The 24,260-nt window shown below is 43.4% G+C and overlaps 2 protein-coding genes across 2 annotated transcripts in view; one reads left to right on the top strand and one right to left on the bottom strand.

Annotated features, from left to right (window-relative positions):
- Positions 1-4,517, top strand: part of LOC120916456 (carcinoembryonic antigen-related cell adhesion molecule 16-like) — a 40,690-nt gene extending 36,173 nt beyond the window's left edge. The window contains exons 7-8 of the mRNA XM_040327430.1: positions 1,474-1,533; positions 4,174-4,517. Of these exons, the coding sequence (XP_040183364.1) occupies positions 1,474-1,533 (60 nt within the window). The 3' untranslated portion in view covers positions 4,174-4,517. The remainder of the gene's footprint in view (positions 1-1,473; positions 1,534-4,173) is intronic.
- Positions 4,518-8,983: 4,466 nt separating this feature from the next.
- The window catches only part of LOC120916455 (sialic acid-binding Ig-like lectin 10), a 52,968-nt gene continuing 37,691 nt past the window's right edge, over positions 8,984-24,260 (bottom strand). The window contains exons 6-9 of the mRNA XM_040327429.1: positions 22,813-23,103; positions 17,222-17,333; positions 10,490-10,577; positions 8,984-9,393 (exon numbers count right to left, since the gene is read on the bottom strand). Of these exons, the coding sequence (XP_040183363.1) occupies positions 9,208-9,393; positions 10,490-10,577; positions 17,222-17,333; positions 22,813-23,103 (677 nt within the window). The 3' untranslated portion in view covers positions 8,984-9,207. The remainder of the gene's footprint in view (positions 9,394-10,489; positions 10,578-17,221; positions 17,334-22,812; positions 23,104-24,260) is intronic.

Here is a 24,260-nt window from a genome sequence, read left to right as displayed (position 1 = left end):
GGTCGAGCGACGTGGCTCCCAAACAAAATTGGCGTCTTTTTTTCCCCACAAATAGAGCTTTCTTTTGGTGGTATTTGATCACCTCTGCGGTTTTTATTTTTTGCGCTATAAACAAAAATAGAGCGACAATTTTGAAAAAAATGCTATATTTTTTACTTTTTTCTATAAAAAAAATCCCCCAAAAACATATATAACATTTTTTTTTCCTCAGTTTAGGCCGATACGTATTCTTCTACATATTTTTGGTAAAAAAAATCGCAATAATCGTTTATCGGTTGGTTTGCGCAAAATTTATAGTGTTTACAAAATAGGGGATAGTTTTTTTGCATTTTATTTATTTATTTATTTTTTACTACTAATGGCGGCGATCAGCGTTTTTTTTTCGTGACTGCGACATTATGGCGGACACTTCGGACAATTTTGACACATTTTTGGGACCATTGTCATTTTCACAGCAAAAAATGCATTTAAATTGCATTCTTTATTGTGAAAATGACAGTTTGCAGTTTGGGAGTTAACCACAGGGGGCGCTGTAGGAGTTAGGGTTTACTTTGTGTGTGTTTACAACTGTAGGGGGGTGTGGCTGTAGGAATGACGTCATCGATCGTGTCTTCCCTATAAAGGGAATGACGCGATCGATGCGCCGACACAGTGAAGCATGGGGAAGCCGTGTTTACACACGGCTCTCCCCGTTCTTCAGCTCCGGGGAGCGATCGCGACGGAGCGGCTATAAAAGAATAGCCGCGCCGTCGTCCCGGATCGCGACTGAAGCCACGGGGACCGCCGCATGTACGGGGGGGGGTCCCGATCGGACCCCCGACCCACGTCAAGCAGGGCACGTATATATACGTACATGTGCCTGCCTGTGCCATTCTGCTGACGTATATGTACATGAGGCGGTCCTTAAGTGGTTAATATGTAATGATAGAGCAGCCCCAAACATCCTGTTCTGGGGTCCTCGACTGGCGCCATAGGCTCCTCCTGTTCTGTGTGCCACCCATCAGTGCCCATCAAGACCGCCTATCCGTCCCGCCTATCAGTGCTCACCTGTGCCGCTTATCAGTGCCACCTATCAGTGCCCATAAGTGTAGCATATTAGTGCCGCCTCATCAGTGCACATCAGTGAAGGAGAAAAATTTGTAAAAAAAAAATCTAAAAAATGTATGGTCTTTTTAAAATAAATAAAAAAACAGCAGTGATTAAATACCATCAAAAGAAAGCTCTATTTGTGTGAAGAAAATTATAAAAAAAATATTCGGGTAAAGTGTAGCATGACCGCGCAATTGTCATTCAACATGTGACAGTGCTGAAAGCTAAAAAATGGCCTGGGCAGGAAGGGGGTGAAAGTGACCTGTGCATATTTTGTTTATTTTTTTTTAGCAACAGAATAGTCATATTGAAAGTTGGGGATCTATGTAGTCCTATTCCTGTAATTATATCCCAAGACAAGCTAACTTTTTTTTCTACATACAGCAATTATCACATAAGAACAGATCCATATACAGCACCATAGAGCCTGCTACTGGAATATAGGTAAGGTAACAAACAACACATGTACAGTATGTATATATTTTAATCTGTCAAATTATTGCATGTCAACCAACCCAAATCGCAATAAGCGTTTATTGATCGGTTTGCGCAAAAGTTATAGCGTCTACAAAATAGGGGATAGTTTTATGGCATTTTTATTAATATTTTTTTTTTCACTAGTAATAGCGGCGATCAGCGATTTTTATCATGACTGCGACATAACGGCGGACACATTGGACACTTTTGATACATTTTTGGGACCATTGTCATTTTTAGAGCCACTAATGCTATAAAAATGCACTGATTACTGTGAAAATGACACTGGCAGCGAAGGGGTCAACCACGAGGTGGCGCTGTAGGGGCTAAGTGTGCCCTAGTGAGTGTTTCTTACTGTAGGGGGGATGGGCTACATGTGACAAGACAGTGATCACCGCTTCCGATTACAGTAAGCGTTGATCACTGTCATTGTCACTAGGCAGAGCGGGGAGATGCTTGTTTACATCAGCATCTCCCCGTTCTTCCTTACCGTGAGACGATCGCGGGTATCCCTGCGGTGATCGAGTCTGCGGGACCCGCAGCTCCTTTCTCTATCTGCAAAGTAGAAAGTGTCCTGACACTCCTGCTCACCCCCTCCCCCCTCAAGAGGCTTTCTCCACACCAGGGAGAAAGCCTCACATTACTGTGTGGAGTTACAGACAGAAGAACAGGAAGTGAGGATTTCTCAGAAGAAATAAGGACATTTAAAAGCAAAATGGAAGGATGAGGTAAGTGAAGGAGGACTGCACTAAGGTAAAGGAAGCTATTTAGGGGGAAAAAATGTACCTTTACAAATCCTTTAATGCATAGAATGACAAATAAAACCTTGAGGCCCAGATTCTCGTACGAGTTACGCCAGCGTATCTCCAGATACGACGTCGTAACTCTGAGTCCGAGCCGTCGTATTTATGCGCCTGATTCTTAGAATCAGTTACGCATAGATTTGTATTAGATCCGACCGGCGTAAGTCTCTTACGCCGTCGTATCTTAACTGCATATTTACGCTGGCCGCTAGGGGCGTGTACGCTGATTTACGCCTAGAAATATGTAAATCAGCTAGATACAACAATTCACGAACGTACGCCCGTCCGAAGCAGTACAGATACGCCGTTTACGTTAGGCTTTTCCCGGCGTAAAGTTACCCCTGCTATATGAGGCGTACATGAGGCGTACCAATGTTAAGTATGGACGTCGTTCCCGCGTCGAATTTTGAAAATTTTACGTCATTTGCGTAAGTCGTTCGCGAATAGGGCTGGGTGTCATTTACGTTCACGTCGAAAGCATTGGCTTCTTGCGGGTTAATTTGGAGCATGCGCACTGGGATACTTTCACGGACGGCGCATGCGCCGTTCGTAAAAAGCGTAATTTACGTGGGGTCACATTAAATTTACATAACACACGCCCACATCTACCACATTTGAATTAGGCGGGCTTACGCCGGCCTATTTACGCTACGCCGCCGCAACTTTGGTTTGAGAATACGACACTTGCCTGTGAAAGTTGCGGAGGCGTAACGTAAATAGGATACGTTACGCCCGCACAAAGATACGCGGTTCTACGTTACAACCACTTTAAAAGGCCAAGAGAAGAGCGCTCTGCAAAGAATGCATTTAATACCAACCAGTCCCGCTGCTTGTGTTTCTGAACCCTGCTACTTTGAAAGGAATAAACTTGCTGTAACAAAAAAACGAAAAGAACTCTGGACAGCCGCACTCCAAAATGACTTAAAATAAAGTTGATTTTTTAATGTAAAAAGTACATACAGGCACTGCAAACAACAGGTACAGAATGGCCGACGCGTTTCACGCTGCAATTCAGCGCTTAGTCATGGCTGAGCCATGACTAAGCGCTGAATTGCAGCGTGAAACGCGTCGGCCATTCTGTACCTGTTGTTTGCAGTGCCTGTATGTACTTTTTACATTAAAAAATCAACTTTATTTTAAGTCATTTTGGAGTGCGGCTGTCCAGAGTTCTTTTCGTTTTTTTGCTACAATCAGCATTGCCGGCACCCTGGTGGTTCAAACTACCCTTGATGACCTATGAGACTCACCTGGAGCGGTGAAAGAAATTGTCAAACTTGCTGTAACATCTTCTGTATTCTACACTTGCCGAATATCCAGCATTCCCCTCTGTTGTCTTTGGTTCCTTCCGCTAAACCCCAGACACTAGTGATGTAGGAACCACAGAGTGTAGAGGGTGAGCATGCCTTTCTGTAGGTTGGGTGGGTGGGACATGAAAGGGTAATTGCTAGCTTTGCATTGGGCTCTTTTTAAAATTAGCAACAGAGCTGCTTCAAATTCAAGGTAAAGTTTGAGTTCTAATTTAGGATAGCTTTTTACATATTCAAAGCCACATCTCAACACAATGAGGAAAAAGAAAAATGGTATGCGTAAAGTGTTAATATACTGAAGCATTAAAGTAAGATTCAATTGGGGTAGTGCGGATAGAAATAAGCATTACAGTAACATGGGGATGTGTGATTCCTTATAGTGGTATAGCGGTATTAAACCGAAAAACTAAAATTTATTTGCATGTGGTGCATTTGTCTTCTTTTTTGGTCTTGTTTCCTCTTATTTTCACCTGGTAATTATTATTATTTGTCTTTAGATTTCCCTCCAGCATTTCACTGATGTAACTTAACTGGAGGTAATGTAAGATCTGCCGTATGTATCCTCATCCGTCATAAGAGAGGACAGCGTGTCTATCATGGATCTCTCCAGTCCTCAGACTTTCCTCGCCCTGCAAAATCTCTGACCAAACCTTCCACACACTATTCATTGCCTTCTAATGTAACCACCCAAGTGCTGATACTGTATGGGGGGTCAATAAACGATGCAGAAAGCCCGCTACTATGATTAAAATTCTTGTTGGTATAAGTTGAAAATGCCAGAGAACAATAAAGCCCTGTACACACCATAGGTTAACCAGAGGACAACAATCACACCTACACACCATAGGTTAAATAACCGATCGTGTCAGAACGCGGTGGTGTAAAAAAGACATGAAAAAAGAAATCACAAATCTAAGAGCTTCCGCTGGACAAGGATAATTTAATACTGTATAAAATAACACAATATAAAAGGTGAAAAAATGCGCATACCAAAAACAAACTCAAAAGAAGCAGCAAACTCAAAATGTTATACAACATAAAAACGAATAATAAAAAATAGAAGTTGCGCTAAAAAACCTTATATATAAGTGACCATATAAAATAAAAAAATAAAAAGGAGTTGTGCTAGAAACACCTCGTAATGATGACCAAAAGGTCAACTGTGTAAATAGTCCCAATAAAAGTACACATACAAAATTGGTGAATAAATGAGCAATTCTCCAAACAATAGGAAACGAATCCAATTCCGTGGCTAATGCTGGATCAATATCAGGGTAAATACGTTCAAGCTGACCCTTACCGGAAGGATAGATCCCTATGGATCAAAATGAGCAATCTGTGATGTAACCAATTGAAGATCCAACATAGGACGGTTGAGAAGCTCCCACATCAATGGACTCAGCCCAGTAGAAAAGGAAAAAAAACAAAACAATAGTGCAAAATCGTATGGCAAACAGACACTCTGACTAACTCCCGGTGACTAAAAATGACAGACACTGTGAAGTAAAGCTGAAGCACCACCACCATAGAGACACACTGACCCTTACCGGAACTAAGCGACCCTCAAGGGATCAATAATGCATGGTAGTGTGTTACAGCTGGAGGGATCACTTATAAGATTTGGTGTGCTCAATCTCACTTAGTCAAGAATCCTAGGAAGTGCCTGATTGTATTTCCAATCTCTTTAGACTTTATTGATTTTCACTGTTTTCCACTTATTAATTAATTTTGGTTTTGCGCTGCACTGTTTTCTCATATACTGTACTATTTTTGGATTTTGTGAATGTCCTTTGGTGTTCAGCTAGAATACCGGTGAATTTAAACTAAATGTTTTTTCACATTTATTTAACACATTTATTATTAATTTAATAATATTTTACACTATTTATGGTCTTTTATTTTTGCGCTGATTGCACCCCTGTTTTTCCAAATTTAACATAGCGCCTGGTCGTCAGGAGCAGGACGCTACAGTTATGTACTTGGGGGCTAAGAATATGCATGCATCATACATACTAAGGGGAGTAAAGCTGGGGAGATCCATAGTGGAGAAGGATCTGGGGGTTTTGGTAGATCATAAGCTCAATAATAACATGCAATGTCAAGCTGCGGTTTCCAAAACAAGCAAAGTCCCTTCTTGTATTAGGAGAAGTATGGACTCCAGAGTGAGAGATATCATTTTGCCCCTGTACAAATCATTAGTAAGACCTCATCTGGAATATGTAGTTCAGTTTTAGGCACCAGTTTTAAAAATGGATATCGGGGAACTGGAAAAAGTGCAGAGAAGGGCAACCAAACTGATAAGAGGCATGGAGGAGCTCAGCTATGAGGAAAGATTAGAGGAACTGAATTTATTATCTCTTGAGAAGGCGAGATTAAGGGGGGATATGATCAACATGTACAAATATATAAGAGGTCCATATAGTGGACTTGGTGTTGAATTATTCATTTTACGGTCATCACAAAGGACAAGGGGACACTCTTTATGTCTAGAGGAAAAGACATTCACCTCCAAATATGGAAAGGTTTCTTCACAGTAAGAGCTGTGAAAATGTGGAATAGACTCCCTGCAGAGGTAAAGTTGATCTGGGGAATATCCGATTGCCTCTCGAGGATCAGGAAGGATTTTTTTCCACTGCTGTATCAAATTGGATCATGCTCTGCTGGGGTTTTTCGCTTTCCTCTGGATCAACTGTGGGTATAGAATTGGGTATATGGGTTTGTATGATACTATTATTATTATTGTTTATGGTTGAACTGGATGAACTTGTGTCTTTTTTCAACCTAACTATGTAATAATTACATTTTTTCTCCAACATTTTGGATAAAGTAGATAAGGTTAAATCATGGATGTTTTTGGTACCTGTTCCTTGTGTCATGTTGTGGGTGCAGTTAAAGGGTCACTAAAGGAAAAAAATGTTTTGCTGAAATGACTGTTTACAGGGTATAGAGACATAAAAGTTAACTGATTCCTTTTAAAAATGATTACAAATAGATAAAAATCAATCATATAATGTGCCTGCAGGTTAGTTTCACTTTTAAACTGGTTTCAAGTTCCTGTGAACTAGAGAGACACACAGAACAAAAACAAAACAAATCCAGGGCAGTGTTTTGTTTTTAAAATGAATCTGATTGGTTCTGTTAAGTTTTAGACACACAGTAATGACAGCTTAGACCACCGTGAAAAGCTCCCAGTACTGTGGTTATAAGGAAACAGACAAGCAGGAAGTGTGGAGATCACAGCAGAATTACAGCAACTTCAAAGCAAAAACGAACAATAAGGACATGAAACCAGGACTGCAGTAAGGTAAAGGAAGCTATTTAGCTAAAAAAAAAAAAATCCTTTAGTGACCCTTTAAGCCATTGTTATTTTATTACTGACTGTATATAAGAATCCATTAAAGAGCTATCCGTTTGGAACCAGAGAACAGAGCTATGTCTCGTTTTTCTGGGGGAAATCCAATGGGTCCTGTCTGCTAGATTGTGGAGTGTCGATAAGATGTCGTGGGTTGGTGGAATGGAATATCCTAATGGCGTTAACCCCTGACCGTTACAGTATCCATGTCCAGATTCTGTACTTCCTGTCCCGGAAAACACTTGGAGCATTGAAATGAGCTATACAACCTGTATGTCCTCTGTAGAGTGCATTTTCTACATATCTATATATAGATATGTATCTTTGGAGACTCTACTGGAGCTAGTTAATACCCCTTTTACCCCAAGCAGTTTAGAATTAGTACATCTTTTTAAGAAGCAACTTATGTGAGGCAAACTGTGGGGCAGATATAGAAAGATACAGCCACAGTGTTACTTATAATGTAGAAACATTTTTGTATAGTTCACATGTGTCAAACACAAAGCCTGTGAGCTGAATTCGGCCTGTCAGGCCTTGTCATGTGGTCCTCACATCTAGTTTTGCAGCCATTTCACCACCTCCAGCTCTCACCCTCCACTCCCCATCCCTGCTGTCACTTGTAAATACAGAAACCATCAGTGTTTACAAGGGGCAGCTTTGCTCTCACTGGCTCCTTGATGGGGCACGGCAGGGACAGATCTCTAGAATATGAGAGAGAGAACAAACTCCACACAAGGCGAGGAGACAAGGCACCCCTAAACCCTGCACTCTGTACACAGAGCACCCTTGAATGTTACACTCTGCGCATTGCACACCCCTAAACTCTGCACTATGTACATAGCACACCCCTAAACTTTGTACATAGCATGTGATGGAAGTACTAAAATGAATATTTTGTGTTATGATTACTTTCCTCCTGAGCTACTCAAATGTTACATATGTATGTGTGAAAATATAGCACAGTGCTGTTACTTTCCTTAAGAGACATTATAGGGTTAAAGAAACCTTCAGGAAGTAATAAAGTGAAGACAGCTGGCCCCTTCTACTGCACTCCTAAACTCCCTCCTTCCGGCCCATCCCATCGACTGAAGAATGTTGCCCCTGTGAAATTGAATGGGGATGACACAAAGACATTTGTGCTAATTAGAGACTTTTGAAACGTGTGCAGTATGCCAAGAACAGACGTCACAGGGGCGTGTAATAAGGGACTGAACTATATGAACTGAACCAATCAGTATGCTTGTCTGTATGATGTCATTTTGTTGATAAAAAGACCAATAAAATCCAGCCCCTTTCTCGCTGCTGAACGTTGGGAAAAGGTGAAGGATGTAGACTGTTTATCTCTCTGGTCTGCGTGTTTCACTACTATGATTTGGGTCAACGGCAGAATGGGTTAAGCCCTGAGGTTATGTCAGGGGTCTCAATCCTTATCAAGCACACCCCTATAATCTGTACTGTGTACATAGCACATCCCAAAACGCTGCACATAACACACCCCTAAACTCTGTACATAGCACACCCTTAAACTCTGTACTGGGGACATAGCACATCCCAAAACTTTGCACGTAACATACTTCTAAACCCTGCACTCTGTACATAGCACACCCCTATACTCTGTACTGTGTACATAGCACATCCTAAAACTCTGCACGTAACACACCTCTGAACTCTGCACTCTGTAGGCAACGCACTCCTGAACTCTGCACTCTACGTAGCATAGTTCTGAACTCTGCACTCTTTACATAATGCATTCCTGAACCCTGCACTTTGTACGTAGAACACCCCAGATACAACTAGCCCATTGAGGGCAACCATACTGCTGATGGGGCTCACAATGAAATTGAGTTTGATACCCCTGGTATAGTTCATGATTTGTTCTTGTCTTTTAAATCCTCTGTCCATGGTTTTTGTCTTGGTTAGCGGTTAGGTAGGAGATGAGTGTTCTATATATAAGCTTTTATTGTGAAAACATTGATAAATAATTATTAAACATTGAATCAAAAAAAGAAGAAGAATTAATACATCAATGGCATCAGATTGGTTTAGTTACAGTATGTATTTTTAACTACGAGTTATCTTTTGTATAAAGTCCAACTTGCTAATCAACCATGTCTCAGACACTTTCTCTTGGAGATTCCGGACTGTGATCGGAAGGCCTTTTGTGGGTGAGCCCTCATTTTTATATGAATGTAACTGGCATAGAAGTTCCATTCACAGCTGCAGTGGAACCGCATACATAACCTGTCTCAACTTCTTCTACAGAAGCTCTGGGTTTCCGCTGTGGAAAAATAATCGTAGCATAACGTTCATCTTCCTCATCAGCCGGAGCCCGGTCTTCTGGCATCCCCTCTGGCTTGTATCCCTCCTTTAAAAAAAACACAGGTCATGTATAGAGATGTTTCTACATTTCTATATTAATGTAAAAAAAATTCAGGATCCTTTCTCCATAAGGGCACGTTCACGTTGAAACCAATGACGTCCTTGCGGCGTACTTTGGAGCAATGCACACTGGGAAATTCCACGGACGGCGAATGCGCCGTTCGGGAAAAACATCAATCACGTCGGGTCAAGCCTGTTTTACATAACACACGCCCACCTCTTCACAATTTGAAGTAGGCAGGCTTACGCCGGCCTATTTACGCTACGCCGCCGCAACTTTTTTTTGAGAATACGGCACTTGCCTGTAAAAGTTGCGGAGGTGTAACGTAAACAGGATACGTTACGCCTGCACAAAGTTACGCGATTCTACGTGAATCTAGCCCAATGTGTGTCTTAACATGACTGGGAAATCCAATGGGCACCAGAGTGTGACCACACTGTCCAGAGCATCCCTTATGCCCTGTACACACGATCGGTTCATCAGATAAAAACGGGCCAATGGATTTTTTCATCAGATATCCGATGAAGCTGACTTTTTTCAGTCTTGCCTACACACCATTAGTTAAAAATCCGATCGTGTCCAACGAGGTGACGTAAAACACAACGACGTGCAGAGAAAAATTAAGTTCAATGCTTCCGAGCATGCGTCGACTTGAATGCGTGGATTTTTGACCGATGGATTTCCCCACAGACGATCGTTTTTTTCTATCGGTTTTATAACCATCAGAAATTTTTAAAACAGATTCTATTTTTTTTCACCGATGGGCAAAAAAACGATGGGGCCCACACACGATCGGTTCGTCCGATGAAACCGGTCCATCGGACCGTTTTTATCAGACGAACCGATCGTGTGTACAGGGCATTAATCTAACGAAAATGTAAGACAGGGCGAAAAGGACAGTATTGAACATCCCTATTGGGCAGTGATGTCACATTGGGGACATCGTACTTTTGAAGTACTAAAATAAATAAATAAATAAATGGAAATTTAACTCATCAGTGGCTAGCATTGCCTACACATTTTTTTGTAAAATAAATATTTGGCAGATGCCTAAGGAAGATACTTTTTTACATTCACTTACGTTGAAGAAGACCGTTGTGCTACGGTAGATTTCTTTGCAGTCCGTGCTGCATTCCGTCTTTTTTTCAGCTATTTGCTTCAATTTCCTCCTGAGCAAAAAACAACCCAAACAGATTAATCCTGGATGAAGGATCTGGCTCTTTCCTACATATTAAAATATAAACATGTATTGCATAATTTTTTGCTTCTTATTTCCTCATTGAGGAGTTTGTCTACCTTGATATCTGAAGTTCTGCAAAAAAAAAAAAAAGACTAATGCCGCGTACACACGATCGGTCAAACCGATGAGAACGGTCTGATGGACAATTTTCATCGGACCAAATCGATCGTGTGTGGGCCCCATCGGTTATTTATCCATAGGTTAAAAAAAACAGGGCCGATCCTAGGCAGGGTCCACAGGGTGCACTGCACCCAGGCGCCTGCAGAGGTGGGGGCGCCGAACATCTAACAGACTCTCTAACAGAAGCCCTCTCTGTGTCCATCACAGAGGCCCCCTCCAGGTCCCAATAAAGTACTATGCTTCTCTTCCTGTATTTTGTTTATTGTTAAGAGATCAGGAAAGGATCCCAGGTTAATGAAGAAGGGGAGCATCTCTGTGGTTGAGTCATTGCCATAGAAACATTTGTAAAGGGGAGGAGTTAGTAAAATGACGACGCCCGTGTAGGGGCGCCAGAAATATTTCTGCACCCAGGCGCCTGTGACCCTAGGATCGGCCCTGAAAAAAAAGCAATCTTGTTTTAAATTTAACCGATAGAAAAAAAAACGATCGTTCGTAGGGGCACGTCCATCGGTTAAAAAACCACGCATGCTCAAAATCAAGTCGACGCATGCTTGGAAGCATTGAACTTTGTTTTTTTCAGCACGCCGTTGTGTTTTACGTCACCGCGTTCTGACACAATAGTTTTTTTAACCGATGGTGTGTAGGCACGACTGACCATCAGTCAGCTTCATCGGATGGACCGATCATGTGTACAGGGCATAAAAGGCACACCAGGGCTGGAGAGACTATATGGGCACTCATTAATATTAGATCTTCTGACGACTGAAAAGAGTTAGATTTTTGTTTGAAATTAATTGGATAATTTATAGCAAATATGTAGCACTATCCCCGTAGGAGCTGCAAGTGACAGGGTTCCCCACTGCTGCACAATCAGGCACCTAGAATCTTCAACTTGCGTTCAGAAAACATTCCTTGAACTTTGTTTTATTGAGATTAGGATAGGAATTATGGGATGCCCAAACTTGGCAGTAACAAAACCAGGGACAACTTCCTCCCTATATACAGCTTTACTTGATTTACTCCCTTTAGAAACTAACAGCCTCTGTGGGATTAGCAACAGCCCCTTACAGGCTAGAAACTCTCAGTCCCTTAGAAAAGTAGCACATGTGTTGTGAACTGCATCCTGGAGTACCTTTAACTCCCTGTAGACACCGGTTCCAGATTTACTTGTGCAATAAATGCTAGTCCACCTGGCTGCCTCTTCACCAGCCCACCTGGCTGCTTCATCACCAGTCTACCCGACTGACTCACTAGAGATCTCCCAAGGCAAGGTTTAATGAAAACGTAAGCCCAATGCTGTCTTCAAGAGAGACGTGCTACATGTGGTAACCTCTCCCCTTGTCAGTCTCTGCAGGGCTGATCCTAGGCAGGTGCGTGGGGTGCAGTGCACCCAGGCGCCACAAAGGTGGGGGCACTGAAGCACCGGAGTTCTCCCCTCCCTCCTCCTCCTCCTCCTCCTCCTCTCCTTTTCCGTGTCTAGAGGCAGCTCTCTCCGCCGGTCACCCCGGCTGCCACTGTGTTTCCTGCTCAAGCCCATCCCTCCTCCTGTCAGAGGAGGAGAGCGAAGCAGCGGCTGTCTCTGTGTGGAGAGAGACCAGTGACGTTGCTGGGGGGTGGTCCGTGCATAACGTGTTCTCTTTGTCCATGTTAGGGGAGCATCTCTGTGTTTGAGTCGTTGCCAAAGAAACATTTGTAAAGGGGAGGAGTTGGTAAGATGACCACGCCCATGTGGGGGCGCCAGAAATATTTCTGCACCCAGGCATCTGTGACCCTAGGATCGGCCCTGAGTCCCTGCACCATGCTGTACTCACACTGTCCTCATTGTTCCCGCTGCCTCTCAGGAAAGCCTCTTTCCAACTTTTCCTGTGGTAGGGTCCTTCCAGCCAGGCCTCCTTTGCCCTGCCCCGAGGCAGAGCATCCACCCCTCCACCTAGACTAAGGTGTTTGTCTCAAGGCTCACCGACAGTCTCTCTCAGCACTGCATCTCCATCTTCCACCCGACTTCACACCCTGCTGGCGTGACTCATTTCATACTTAAGGGCTGGCTTGGCCCCATGCCAGGTCCACTGCCCGGGGATTGGCCAGAGTCCCCTAAGTATGCAGAACAGTCCTTCTGGCCTCTGCCCACTAACCTCTAGAAGTCTCTCCAAACTTCTAGACCCGGGGGAGGCACCAGAGACCTGCCTGCATAAATCATCCAGTTCTGAACTCTAATAATCCTGACCAAATTACAGACTCACAGGATTAATCATGAGTCAGGATAAAGTTGCCTACTCTCACATTAGTAGCACACACTAGAGGGTGCTACATATGTTTCTTATGCACTTGCTTTGTGTTTTTGTTCATATACAGTACATAGTAGATGACATTCAACTGGACTTGTTCTGTAATATTTGTAATATTGGAGACATTTTATAGCATACCAAGCCACTTCTTTACTTCTAGCAAAAGGAAGATACCCCAGCATTTAGATTCACACCTTGAGACACCTTAATCCAATCATCATGGAATGTAAAGATGTTTTTGTCCAAGAACAGAATGTAAAAGTTGTAGAACCATCTTGTTTTAGTTACACAATCACATTGTTGTTGAGAGGAAGCCTGCATAAGTGTTAGTACTTTGATGTAAATGGCTAAAAGAAAAAATGAAACAACCATAGGCGTGCACACATAGGATGTAAGGTGTGCCTGGGCACACCCTAATCATCCTGTACTCTGCAGATTCCCCCTGCTGCCTGGCTGCAGAGAAAGGGACTGGGGAATCTTTGTCCTCAGTCCCTTTCTCTGTCTCAAAAGTTAGACATCAGGGGTCTGTTTAGACCAGTGGTCTCCTTTATCTGGCCCTTGGGAACTATCCCTCCCACTGATACGAGACCCTATTCTGCCATCTGGCACCGACAATGGAGCACCATTTCTCCCACTGACACAACTAATGGGGCATTATTCCTCCCCCTAATACCAGATGTTTACTCCCACTGATGCCAGGAAAATTTCCACTCCCGCTGGCCAAAGTCCGGCCCTCCAAGAGTCTGAAGGACAATAAACCAACCCTTTCTTTAGAATGTTTGGAGACCCCTGGTTTAGAGCACTGATATTTCACCAAAGCCCCAAAACAGGGCTCCTAAAAAAAAAAATTGTAAAAAAATAATAATAATAATAATACAAATAAAGATAAACTACTGGCACTGATCTCTGCCCTGCTGACAAAGCCCTACTGATTTGCCCACTGCCATATATAGTATATTACACACGCATGTGTGTTTGAGCTTTGGTGTGCACACCCTAATGCAATAGGCTGCGCACACCTATGGGAACAACCATCCTTGGACAGGACATACATACCTTATATATATATATGTGGTTATACAAATGAGAGCTTCATTTTCCCTTGTTTTATTCTATATATTTTTATTCATTTTGTAACATTAAATAAATCTACTTATTTTTGTAAAACAATATAGGCCCGGATTTACATACATCGGCGCATATTTATGCCGCCGTAGTGTATCTCATATAGAGGCAAGCACTGGATTCACAAAGCCAGTGCTGCAAAATCTGCGTTGGGTTTCTTAGGCGTAAGTCGTCGTAAGTGGAAGTGGGCGTGAGCAATGCAAATGAGGCGTGACCCCATGCAAATGATGGGCTGAGTCTCAGCCAGATACGAATAACGAACAGCGCATGCGCCGTCCCGTGGACGCATCCCAGTGGGCATGCTCAGAATCACGTCGGAACGAATACCTAAGATACGACGGATCACTGCCTACGGCGTGAACGTAACCTACGCCCACCCATATTCACGTACAACGTAAACAACGTAAAATACGACGGCTTGAGTTCCCTTGTCCATACCGTTGCATGGGTTGCGCCTCATATATGGGGAATAACTTTACGCCGGACGTACGACTTACGCAAACCGCGTATATTATGCGCCAGGCGCAAGTACGTTCGTGAATAGACGCATCTCCCTCATTTCCATATTTGAATAGGAAATCAATGGGAGCGCCAGATGCGTCCAGCGTAAATATGCGCCCACGATACGCCGGCGTAGGCAAGTTACGTCGGTCGGATGAAGCCTATTTTTAGGCGTATCTCAGTTTGTGGGCATGGCTCATAGATACGACATCGCATATTTACACTTACGCGGCGTATCTCGAGATACGTCGGCGTAAGTGCTTTGTGAATCCGGGCCATAGTGTTCCTTTCTGGTACCGGTAAAGGCCACTCAAATGTCTAAAAACGATTTTCTTAGGCCCCGTACACACGACCGGATCTGTCCGCTGGGATCAGATCCAGCAGACAAATCTGGTCGTGTGTACGGCCTAGCGGACATTTTTCGGCGGACATTTGTCCAGCCGACCGTTTTCCAGCGGATAAAAATTTCTTAGCATGCTAAGAAATCTATCCGCTGGAAACCTGTCCATCGGACTTATTCGGTCAACAGCAGAGACTCACCTGATAAGTCCGACCGATCCCCATCCCTCGCATGCGTCAAAGTGATTCGACGCATGCTTGGAAGTATTTACCTTCCAGGGTCGCGCACGTCGCCGTGTCATCGTCGCGGCGACGGCGCGGCCACGTCACCGCGTATGTATTCCGTGGGGATTTTGATCTGATGGTGTGTACAGCCATCAGATCAAAATCCGGAGCAGAAATGTCCGATGGAAACGGTCCGGCGGACCTTTTTCATCGGATATCCGCTCGTGTGTACAGGGCCTCACAGTTTTTATTGGATGTGGTACCCCCTTATCTATCTTTCTTTAACCACTAGGCTACCTCCCGCCATCAAATGACGGCGGGACGATAAGCCTCTCATTCTGGGAGGACGTCATATGACGTCCTCGCCTTCCCAAGCCACTAGGTGGCGCGCGCTCCCGCCGCGTCACTGGGAACCCGATGCGCGTGCTGGACGGCCGCAATGTCCGCCGGGCACTGTGGACTGTGGATCTCTGTGTGTAAATACAGAGACCCACGTCCTGTCAGGGAGAGAAGACCGATGGTGTGTCCCTTGTACATAGGGACACTGATCGGTCACCTCCCCCAGTCAGTCCCCTCCCCCTACAGTTAGAATCACTCCCAGGGTACACATTTAACCCCTTGATCGCCCCCTAGTGTTAACCCCTTCCCTGCCAGTCACATTTACACAGTAATCAGTGCATATTTATAGCACTATTCGCTGTATAAATGAGAATGGTCCCAAAATAGTGTCAAAAGTGTCTGATGTGTCCTCCACAATATCGTAGTCATGATAAAAATCACTGATCGACGCGATTACTAGTAAAAAAAAAATGCTATAAATCTATCCCCTATTTTGTAGCAGCTATAACTTTTGCGCAAACCAAATAATAAACGCTTATTGTGATTTTTTTGTTACCAAAAATATGTGGAAGAATAAGTATCGGCCAAAACAGAGGAAAAAATTCGTTTTTGATATATTTTTGGGGGATATTTATTATAGCAAAAAGTTAAAAATATTGTTTTTTTTTTTCAAAATTGACGCTCTTCTTGTGTTTATAGCGCAAAAAATAAAAACCGCAGAGGTGATCAAATACCACCAAAAGAAAGCTCTATTTGTGGGGAAAAAAATATTAACATTTCATTTGAGTACAGTGTTGCATGACCGCGCAGTTGTCATTCAAAGTGTAACAGCGCTGAAAGCTGGAAAAATGGCTTGGGCAGGAAGGGGGTGAAAGTACCCAGTATTGAGGTGGTTAAACATACAATTACTGTATATAACAATGACCACAACCAGCATTGTTACTTTATCTCCCTGACAACCTAAACTGAAAAACGACATTATTTAAAGTGGATGTAATCCCTGTCACAATGTAGAGTATAAGATTTCCTATCATCTGTGCCCAGTCTTGCCACAAACAGTTAATCCAGCTCTGAGCAATCCTCTTTTCTTTTTTCAGTGAGATAAACGGACAAACAGGAGAAAGCTTTTGTCCGTTCTTCCCCCTTGCTGTGAGTGACAGGTTATTTACATATCTCATGCACTAACCTGGAGACGGGCATTATTTCTTAATTCCCACCCCCACTCCTTGTCTGAAGTCATGTGGTTACTTTTCTGGATTTTGACTGGATGTTAGTGATCATAGCAGAATTTAGTGTAAGGAATACACAGGAAAAAATGCATGTTGACAAGGGGAGTGTAGAGGTGGGCGGGGAGTCTACTGACATCACGAATCCACCCACCGAGATCCAGACAACAGACTAACTCACAGAATCTGCAGTTTTTCAGTTCTTATAACAGACAGAGGGGAGACGTTTGAGAGGTGAGGATACATGCAAGAGGCATGTATATCCTTATAGATCAGCACTATGGCAGTAGTTTAGAAAGGATGAGAGTGGGTTTACATCCACTTTAAGGGCTGAACTGCTGCATGTTATTGGTGACAAGAACCATACACTCGTTCCAGAAAATGTCATGTGAAAACATATATTTCATACTTACTTCCTGTAGTAATGTATTAAAGAAAGGCCTATTACCGACAGCACAGCGATAAATAGTATAGCAAACACTACAGCAAGTATAATGGTGGTGTAAGAGCTGCGGAGAGTTCTTCCTGCAGAAGATAAAAAAAATCAATCAATACAATACATAAATACATCAATCATTCAATACATCAAGATAAACCACTTTTCATATGTCATTAAAAAAATGCTGGCACTGGCGCTAGGCGTCCAATACTGAGGCCGCTACACGAAGAAGGTAGTTGGATACTACACTGTAAACCTCTATAGAAATAATAATATTGTGCGCTTTTCCAACCAATGTGTATCAAGATAATAAAGAATCCCCTATAGTCATACATAGGGATGAGCTTCGAGTTCGAGTTGAACCCATGTTCGATTTGAACATCGGCTGTTCGGCCGTTTGACGAATTTCGAACATTATGGGCCGTTCGCGCCAAATTTGAGTGGTGCGTCACGGCCCATAATTCACTGCGGCATCGCAGTGCATTTCTGGCTGATGATTGGCCAAGCAAGCACTATGACCCACATGCTTTGGCCAACCACATCGCGGAAAAAAACGGAGAGCCATAATTGGCCAAAGCCAGGGTGGCTTTGGCCAATTATGTCTCAGGGGATTTAGTTCACGCACCACACTATATAAGGCCGTCTGCTCGGCGGCCTTGTGTAGTGTGTTGCGGCGGTGGTTAAAGACAGACAGAGAGAGAGAGAGACAGTGTCATTTATTTTGAGTTATGCCGCGTACACACGATCATTTTTCAGGTTCTGAAAAACGTAAAAAAAAAAATTCGAACATGCTGCATTTTTTAACGTCGTTTTAAACAATGTCGTTTTTCGGGTTGTAAAAAATGCTTGTGTGTGGGCTAAAACGATGAAAAACACCCGCGCATGCTCATAAGCAAGTTATGAGACGGGAGCGCTCGTTCTGGTAAAACTACCGTTCATAATGGAGTAAGCACATTCATCACGCTGTAACAGACAGAAAATCGCAAATCGTCTTTTACTAACAGGGAATCAGCTAAAGCAGCCCAAAGGCGAATGGAACTTCCCCTTTAAAGTGCCGTCGTACGTGTTGTACGTCACCGCGCTTTGCTAGATCATTTTTTAAAAACGATGGTGTGTAGGCAACATCGTTTTAATGATGAAGTTGGGAAAACGTTGTTTTTTAGACATGCTGAAAAACTAAGTTTTTTTTCATGCTGAAAAATGATCGTGTGTACGCGGCATTAGATAGAGCAGGCAGGCGAGTCAGTTAGCTTCAGTTACAGTGAGTAGAGGATATATATGCATCCCAGGTGTTGTATATATATTTATACACTGTATTCAGTTTAGCTAGATCCGTTCCTGTATTCTCTTCATAATATACTGACAGGCAGGCAGGTGATTGTGCTAGCTGCAGTATTTTCACTTAGTGTACTGTGTCCTTTGCACAGTGTGCACCTAAAGCTACCTGAATACAATTGCTGGTGTTCTCATACAAATACAGGCAGGGAGCTGCAGTATTTTGATTTAGTGTCCATTGCACAGGACCAGACATTACATTAAATCCGCAAGCAGTTTTAAATGATTTTTTTTCCTATAGAAATGTCATTTTGTGCAGGGACAGTTCTAAACACAGGAAACACGTGCCACTTCACAGGCATACTATAGACACCCCCAGGTATGATATTTAAAGGAATATTTCACTTTTTTTCCCACTTTTAAAATCACTGCTCCCAAAAAACTGACGTTTTTTAAAACTTTTTTTTGCATTGATACATGTCCCCTGGGGCAGGACCCGGGTCCCAGAACCTTTTTAGCACAATAACTTGCATATTAGCCTTTAAATTTAGCACTTTTAATTTTGAACGTTCGAATCCCATAGACTTTAATCTGGTTCTAAAGTTTGCGTGAACTTTCGGTCTGTTCACAGGTTCTGGGGGTGTTCGGCTCATCCCTATTCATAAACACTAAATCAGGCATACATAAAAACTTAAATAATAGTGTAAAAAAATATTCATACAATAAAGGGCAGAAAAAATGTCCACAAAGTGAATATTTCCTATAAAGTGCAATAACCAAATGCATATATGACTTAAAAAGAAATAACATATGCAAACAAAAATTACTATTACCATATACACTATATTACCAAAAGTATTGGGATGTCTGTCTTTACACGCACATGAACATTAACGGCATCCCAGTCTTAGTCCGTAGGGTTCAATATTGAGATGACCAACCCTTTGCAGCTATAACAGCTTCAACTCTTCTGGGAAGGCCGTCCACAAGGTTTAGGAGTGTGTCTATGGGAATGTTTGACCATTCTTCCAGAAGTGCATTTGTCAGGTCAGGCACTGATGTTGGAGGAGAAGGCCTGGCTCGCAGTCTTTGCTCTAATTAAGGCCAAAGGTGTTCTATCGGGTTGAGGTCAGGACTCTGTGCAGGCCAGTTCCTCCACCCCAAACTCGCTCATTGACCAACATACAGTATATGTACCTACTGTATGCCTCCAGAGTTTAGAGTAGAGAAGCAGGTACTTGAGTGGCCAGAATTGTGGACCCTCTATGCTTTCTGTGTGTTAGGTGAGGGTTTGTACCTTAAAGCGATTGTAACGGTTCAATTTTTATTTTTTTAAATAACAAACATGTCATACTTACCTCCACTGTGCAATTCATTTTGCACAGAGTGGCCCCGAACTTATACTTCTGGGGTCCCTTAGCGGCTCTCGCCACATCAGATAACCCCCTAGGATATGCACTCTCCTGGGGGGTTACCTTGCTGGCACGTTCCCGAGTTCAAACGCCGAATGTAGGACTCGGCTCTGCCCCCCGGTGCCCACATCATTGGATTTTTGAGCCGATGGGCTCTCCCTGTCAACGTGAACAAAGGAAAGCCGTTTACTGGCACTTCCTGGTTCACGCGATGATCAGCTGTGATTGGTCACAGCTGATCATGTGGTAAGAAGCCTCTGTCAGAGGCTTCATATCACAATCTGAGTTGAGGTGTGTCAGACTGACACACAACACCTCTGATCGCCGCACTGCGTGCCCCCACAGGCGCGCGCCATCTCTGTTGTCCTGACCACGATAACATATGACGTCCGATCAGGATAACCAAACCACTTTGCCGTCGTCATTTTTCTATACGGCGGGTGGCAAGTGGTTAAGGGATTTCCTTGAGGACTCCCAGATCACCAGAACTATTGTTCCCATTGGAAGATTTCCCTTCTATTACTTTTGGGAATAAATACAGAAATATTTAATCTATTTAAAATAAATTACTACAAGACTAAGGACCCGTACACATGAGGAGACATGTCCGATGAAAATGGTCCGCGGACCGTTTTTATCGGACATGTCTCCTGGGAGCTTTTGGTCTGATGTGTGTACACACCATCAGACCAAAATCCCCGCGACAGAGAACGCGGTGACGTTGAAGACACCGACGTTCTCAAACACGGAAGTGCAATGCTTCCACGCATGCGTCGAATCAATTTGACGCATGCGCGGGATTTCGGGACGCTGGTTACACGTCATAACCAGCGGACATGTCCGATTAGGTGTACTAAGAAACTTTTGTCCGCTGGAAACCTGTCCGCTGGGCCGTACACACGGTCGGACATGTCCGCGGACCAGTTTCAGTGGACATGTTCGACCGTGTGTACGCGGCCTAAGACTTTTTTAATTAATAAAATAATTTATTTGTTGGTATTAATTGACCGTAGCTCTTTTATTGTTGGCATTTTATAATAAACATATATTATAACTAGGGCTGTGGAAATTAACTTTTAACTCATCGATTAATTTTACATTTTATTTTGATCGATCAAAATCTTTTTGATCGATTAAAATTCTTTTGATTGGTACTCGCCTCTCCGCTGGCTTCTGGGCCTTCAGGGAGTTCCGTCAGAGATCTGGTAACGTCACAGACACCGGCGGGGCTTGCCGTGTCCATCTAAAGGGCTCCTTTGCTGTGCCTTCATATCGGCATGCCGGCGGGACCTTACTATCTGCCACACGCAAGGGCTGCTACACTTACCTCTATCTACACTTCCCTTCACGGGACATCTACATGCCGACGGACTAATGTTAAACTCTCCTCATCTGGATTCAGCAGTGGTATCGTTGTACACATTTTTATACCAGTATCATACTAAGCTACATGTTTTTATGACTGCTTTTGGTACCGTTTGGTATTACTCGCACCATTTTTACAGTTTATGTAGCTACGTCGATTTTATCTCCAGTGCAATATTTATTTGTTTACCTACTTGAAGACTATGAAAGTTTTAATGCTTTTCCCATCGAGCGCTGCCTTTGTGTGTTTTTTTGTATCCTTCTATCCATTTTTCCAGTGGTTGGTAGCTGCACTGGGAATCAGCCTGCAAGGAGATCAGCTAAAAGTAGTTGGATCTGTATGTGCGTTATAATTAATTGAAATTAGTCGATTAATCGATTGAAAAAAAAAAGATTAATCGAACACAAAAATTTTGATCAGTAACAGCCCTAATTATAACCAATGGGGTAGATTCACATACCTTTTGCGGCGGCGTATCTCCAGTTTTCTCCAGATACGCCGCCGTAATTTGAATTATGTGCCCGCGTAGCATTACGCCGATTCACAAAGGCAGTTACGCTGAAAAAATAGGCTTCCTCCACCGACGTAACTTGATTGCGGCGGCGTAGAATTGTGTGCAATATAACTTTGGCCGCTAGGGGCGCTTCCGTTGTTGTCGGCGTAGAATATGCTAATTTCCTAGATACGCCGATTCACAAACGTACGTGCGCCCGGCGTTCGTTTTTTACGTCGTTTGCGTTAAGGCTTTTTCGGCGTAAGGCTGCTCCTGCTATTAGGAGGCGCAGCCAATGTTAAGTATGGACGTCATTCCCGCTTCGAAATTTGAATTATTTACGTCGTTTGCGTAAGTTGTTCGCGAATAGGGCTGGACGTAATTTACGTTCACGTCGAAACCAATACGTCGTTACACCATACTTGGAAGCAATGCACACTGGGATATGTACACGGACGGCGCATGCGCCATTCGTAAATCACGTCAATCACGTCAGGTCATCACATATTACCATAAAACACGCCCCCCTTCCCTATTTGAATTAGGCGCGCTTACGCCGGCCTCATTTACGCTACGCCGCCGCGACTTACGGAGCAAGTGCTTTGTGAATACTGCACTTGTTCCTGTAAGTTGCGGAGGGGTAGCGTAAATACACTACGCTGCGCCGCCGTAACTTATAGCGTAGCTACCTGAATCTACCCCAATAACAGTACTTACAATACTCTTAAAATATCATATATCCATAAATTAGTTCAGCCATCACAGCTCGAACTCTCTGAGGGGGGCACAGACAGCAATAATAACTGACAGATATTCTAATCTCTCTACACTTTATCCATAGGCGTGCGCACAGGGTGTGCCAGGTGTGCCCAAGCACACCCTAATCACCCCATGCACATTAGTATTATCTCTCTGTGTGGCAACAGGAACATGGGAAAGATAAAGTTTTGCCTTTAGTTGTACTTTAGGTCAAAACATACAATTACATTATATTTCTTTCTGTTATAAGCAATACTTACTGCCATTTAGCAGTTTTATGACCAGTTCTCCTTGCTGATTGGAACTACTGCACTGTATATTCGGCATATACCCCTGGGTTACATTTATCTCTAGTATACTTATACTTAATGGACCATATAGGTCAGTGGTAATTTGAAGGTCAATTTTATTATAGGAAGAGGGATAGGATTCTTCATTCACTTTCCACTGTGTAATTGCTTCTGGAAACGCCATAATTATGCATTGACACTTAATTTTACTTGACTGCTCCAGGCAGCAGGAGGGCACACAAGACATTTCTCTGGGTTTATCTGAAAAACAAAATATGTAGAAGAGTCTAAATCAGACAGACATAACCTTTATTGGTCAGAAAAAAACTCTTCTGCTCATTGATTAAGTTTCATTTAGCTACTGCAGCCTTGCCTCATAGCCAGCCAAACCAGCACCCTTTGTCCAATAAGAACTAGAACTGGCATTTTTCACTGTGAGGGTCACACAGGGTCGGTATCCTGTCGAGACATGCCCCATGTTGAAAAATGCCAATCCGGAACTGCGCATGCGCACAACGGAGCCTCAGTACAGCCGAGTTGATGATCAGCTGTCTTGCGTGGCCGAGGCACGTTCATGTAGCAGAGGGGCGGATATTTACATGAAGGGGGCGGATATTTCAAAGATGGCCAAACAAATCTGCTAAAGAAATAGTTTTCCAATATAGAAAAAGCCGCCCTTCAATTCAATAAACGTGCCCCGCAAGCGTTTGGAATGAATATTAGATAAAGTTTTATTTTGCTGATATCTTTGGCTATCGATAACAATTCCGCCCCCCCAGCACTGCCCATCATTGAAAAATCCGACCCCTTCAAGTAAATATCCGCCCCTCACCTACATGAACGTGCCTCGGCCATGAGAGACATCTGCTGATCCTAAACTCAGGTGTTTTGCGGCTCCGTGTGGCGCATGCCCAGTTTCACCCGGGCACTATTCGAAAGCCGGGCACTTCTCGGCAGAACAACGGATCTAGGGCGGGTGTGCCCTCTCTAGATTTGTCCTCACCCAAACCGATTCTTCAATCGGCGTTGGGTCTAGGCGCCGGGATAGCAAGTAAGGGAAACAGCCGGTTGCCTACTGCACATGCACGAGTTTTGCTGCGTCTTGTGAATGGGCATGTAGTCTTCTGGGACATGTGATGTGTCCCAAAAGACTACGGGGGAGGGAGGGGAGGCCGCAGCGATCTGAGATGAAAGTGGGAGAGGGTACCTGTCAAACCCAGATACCTGCTCCCCCCCCACCAAAAAAAATGCCAAATGTGGCAGCGGCGCAAACAAGTGGAACTTAACTTTTTGGGTGACGCTCTGCTTTAACTTGCAGTAGAATTTTACATGAAAACCTCAAATAACAGCTTTGCCTGTCCTGTATTCGATCCTCTTACCTTCGTTTAAATTAAACACTGGCCTTTCCTTCAGTCCTG

The sequence above is a fragment of the Rana temporaria genome, chromosome 10 (genome assembly GCF_905171775.1).
Source record: "Rana temporaria chromosome 10, aRanTem1.1, whole genome shotgun sequence".
NCBI classification, from domain to species: Eukaryota; Metazoa; Chordata; class Amphibia; order Anura; family Ranidae; genus Rana; species Rana temporaria.
This window is presented reverse-complemented; position numbering and strand designations above follow the sequence as displayed.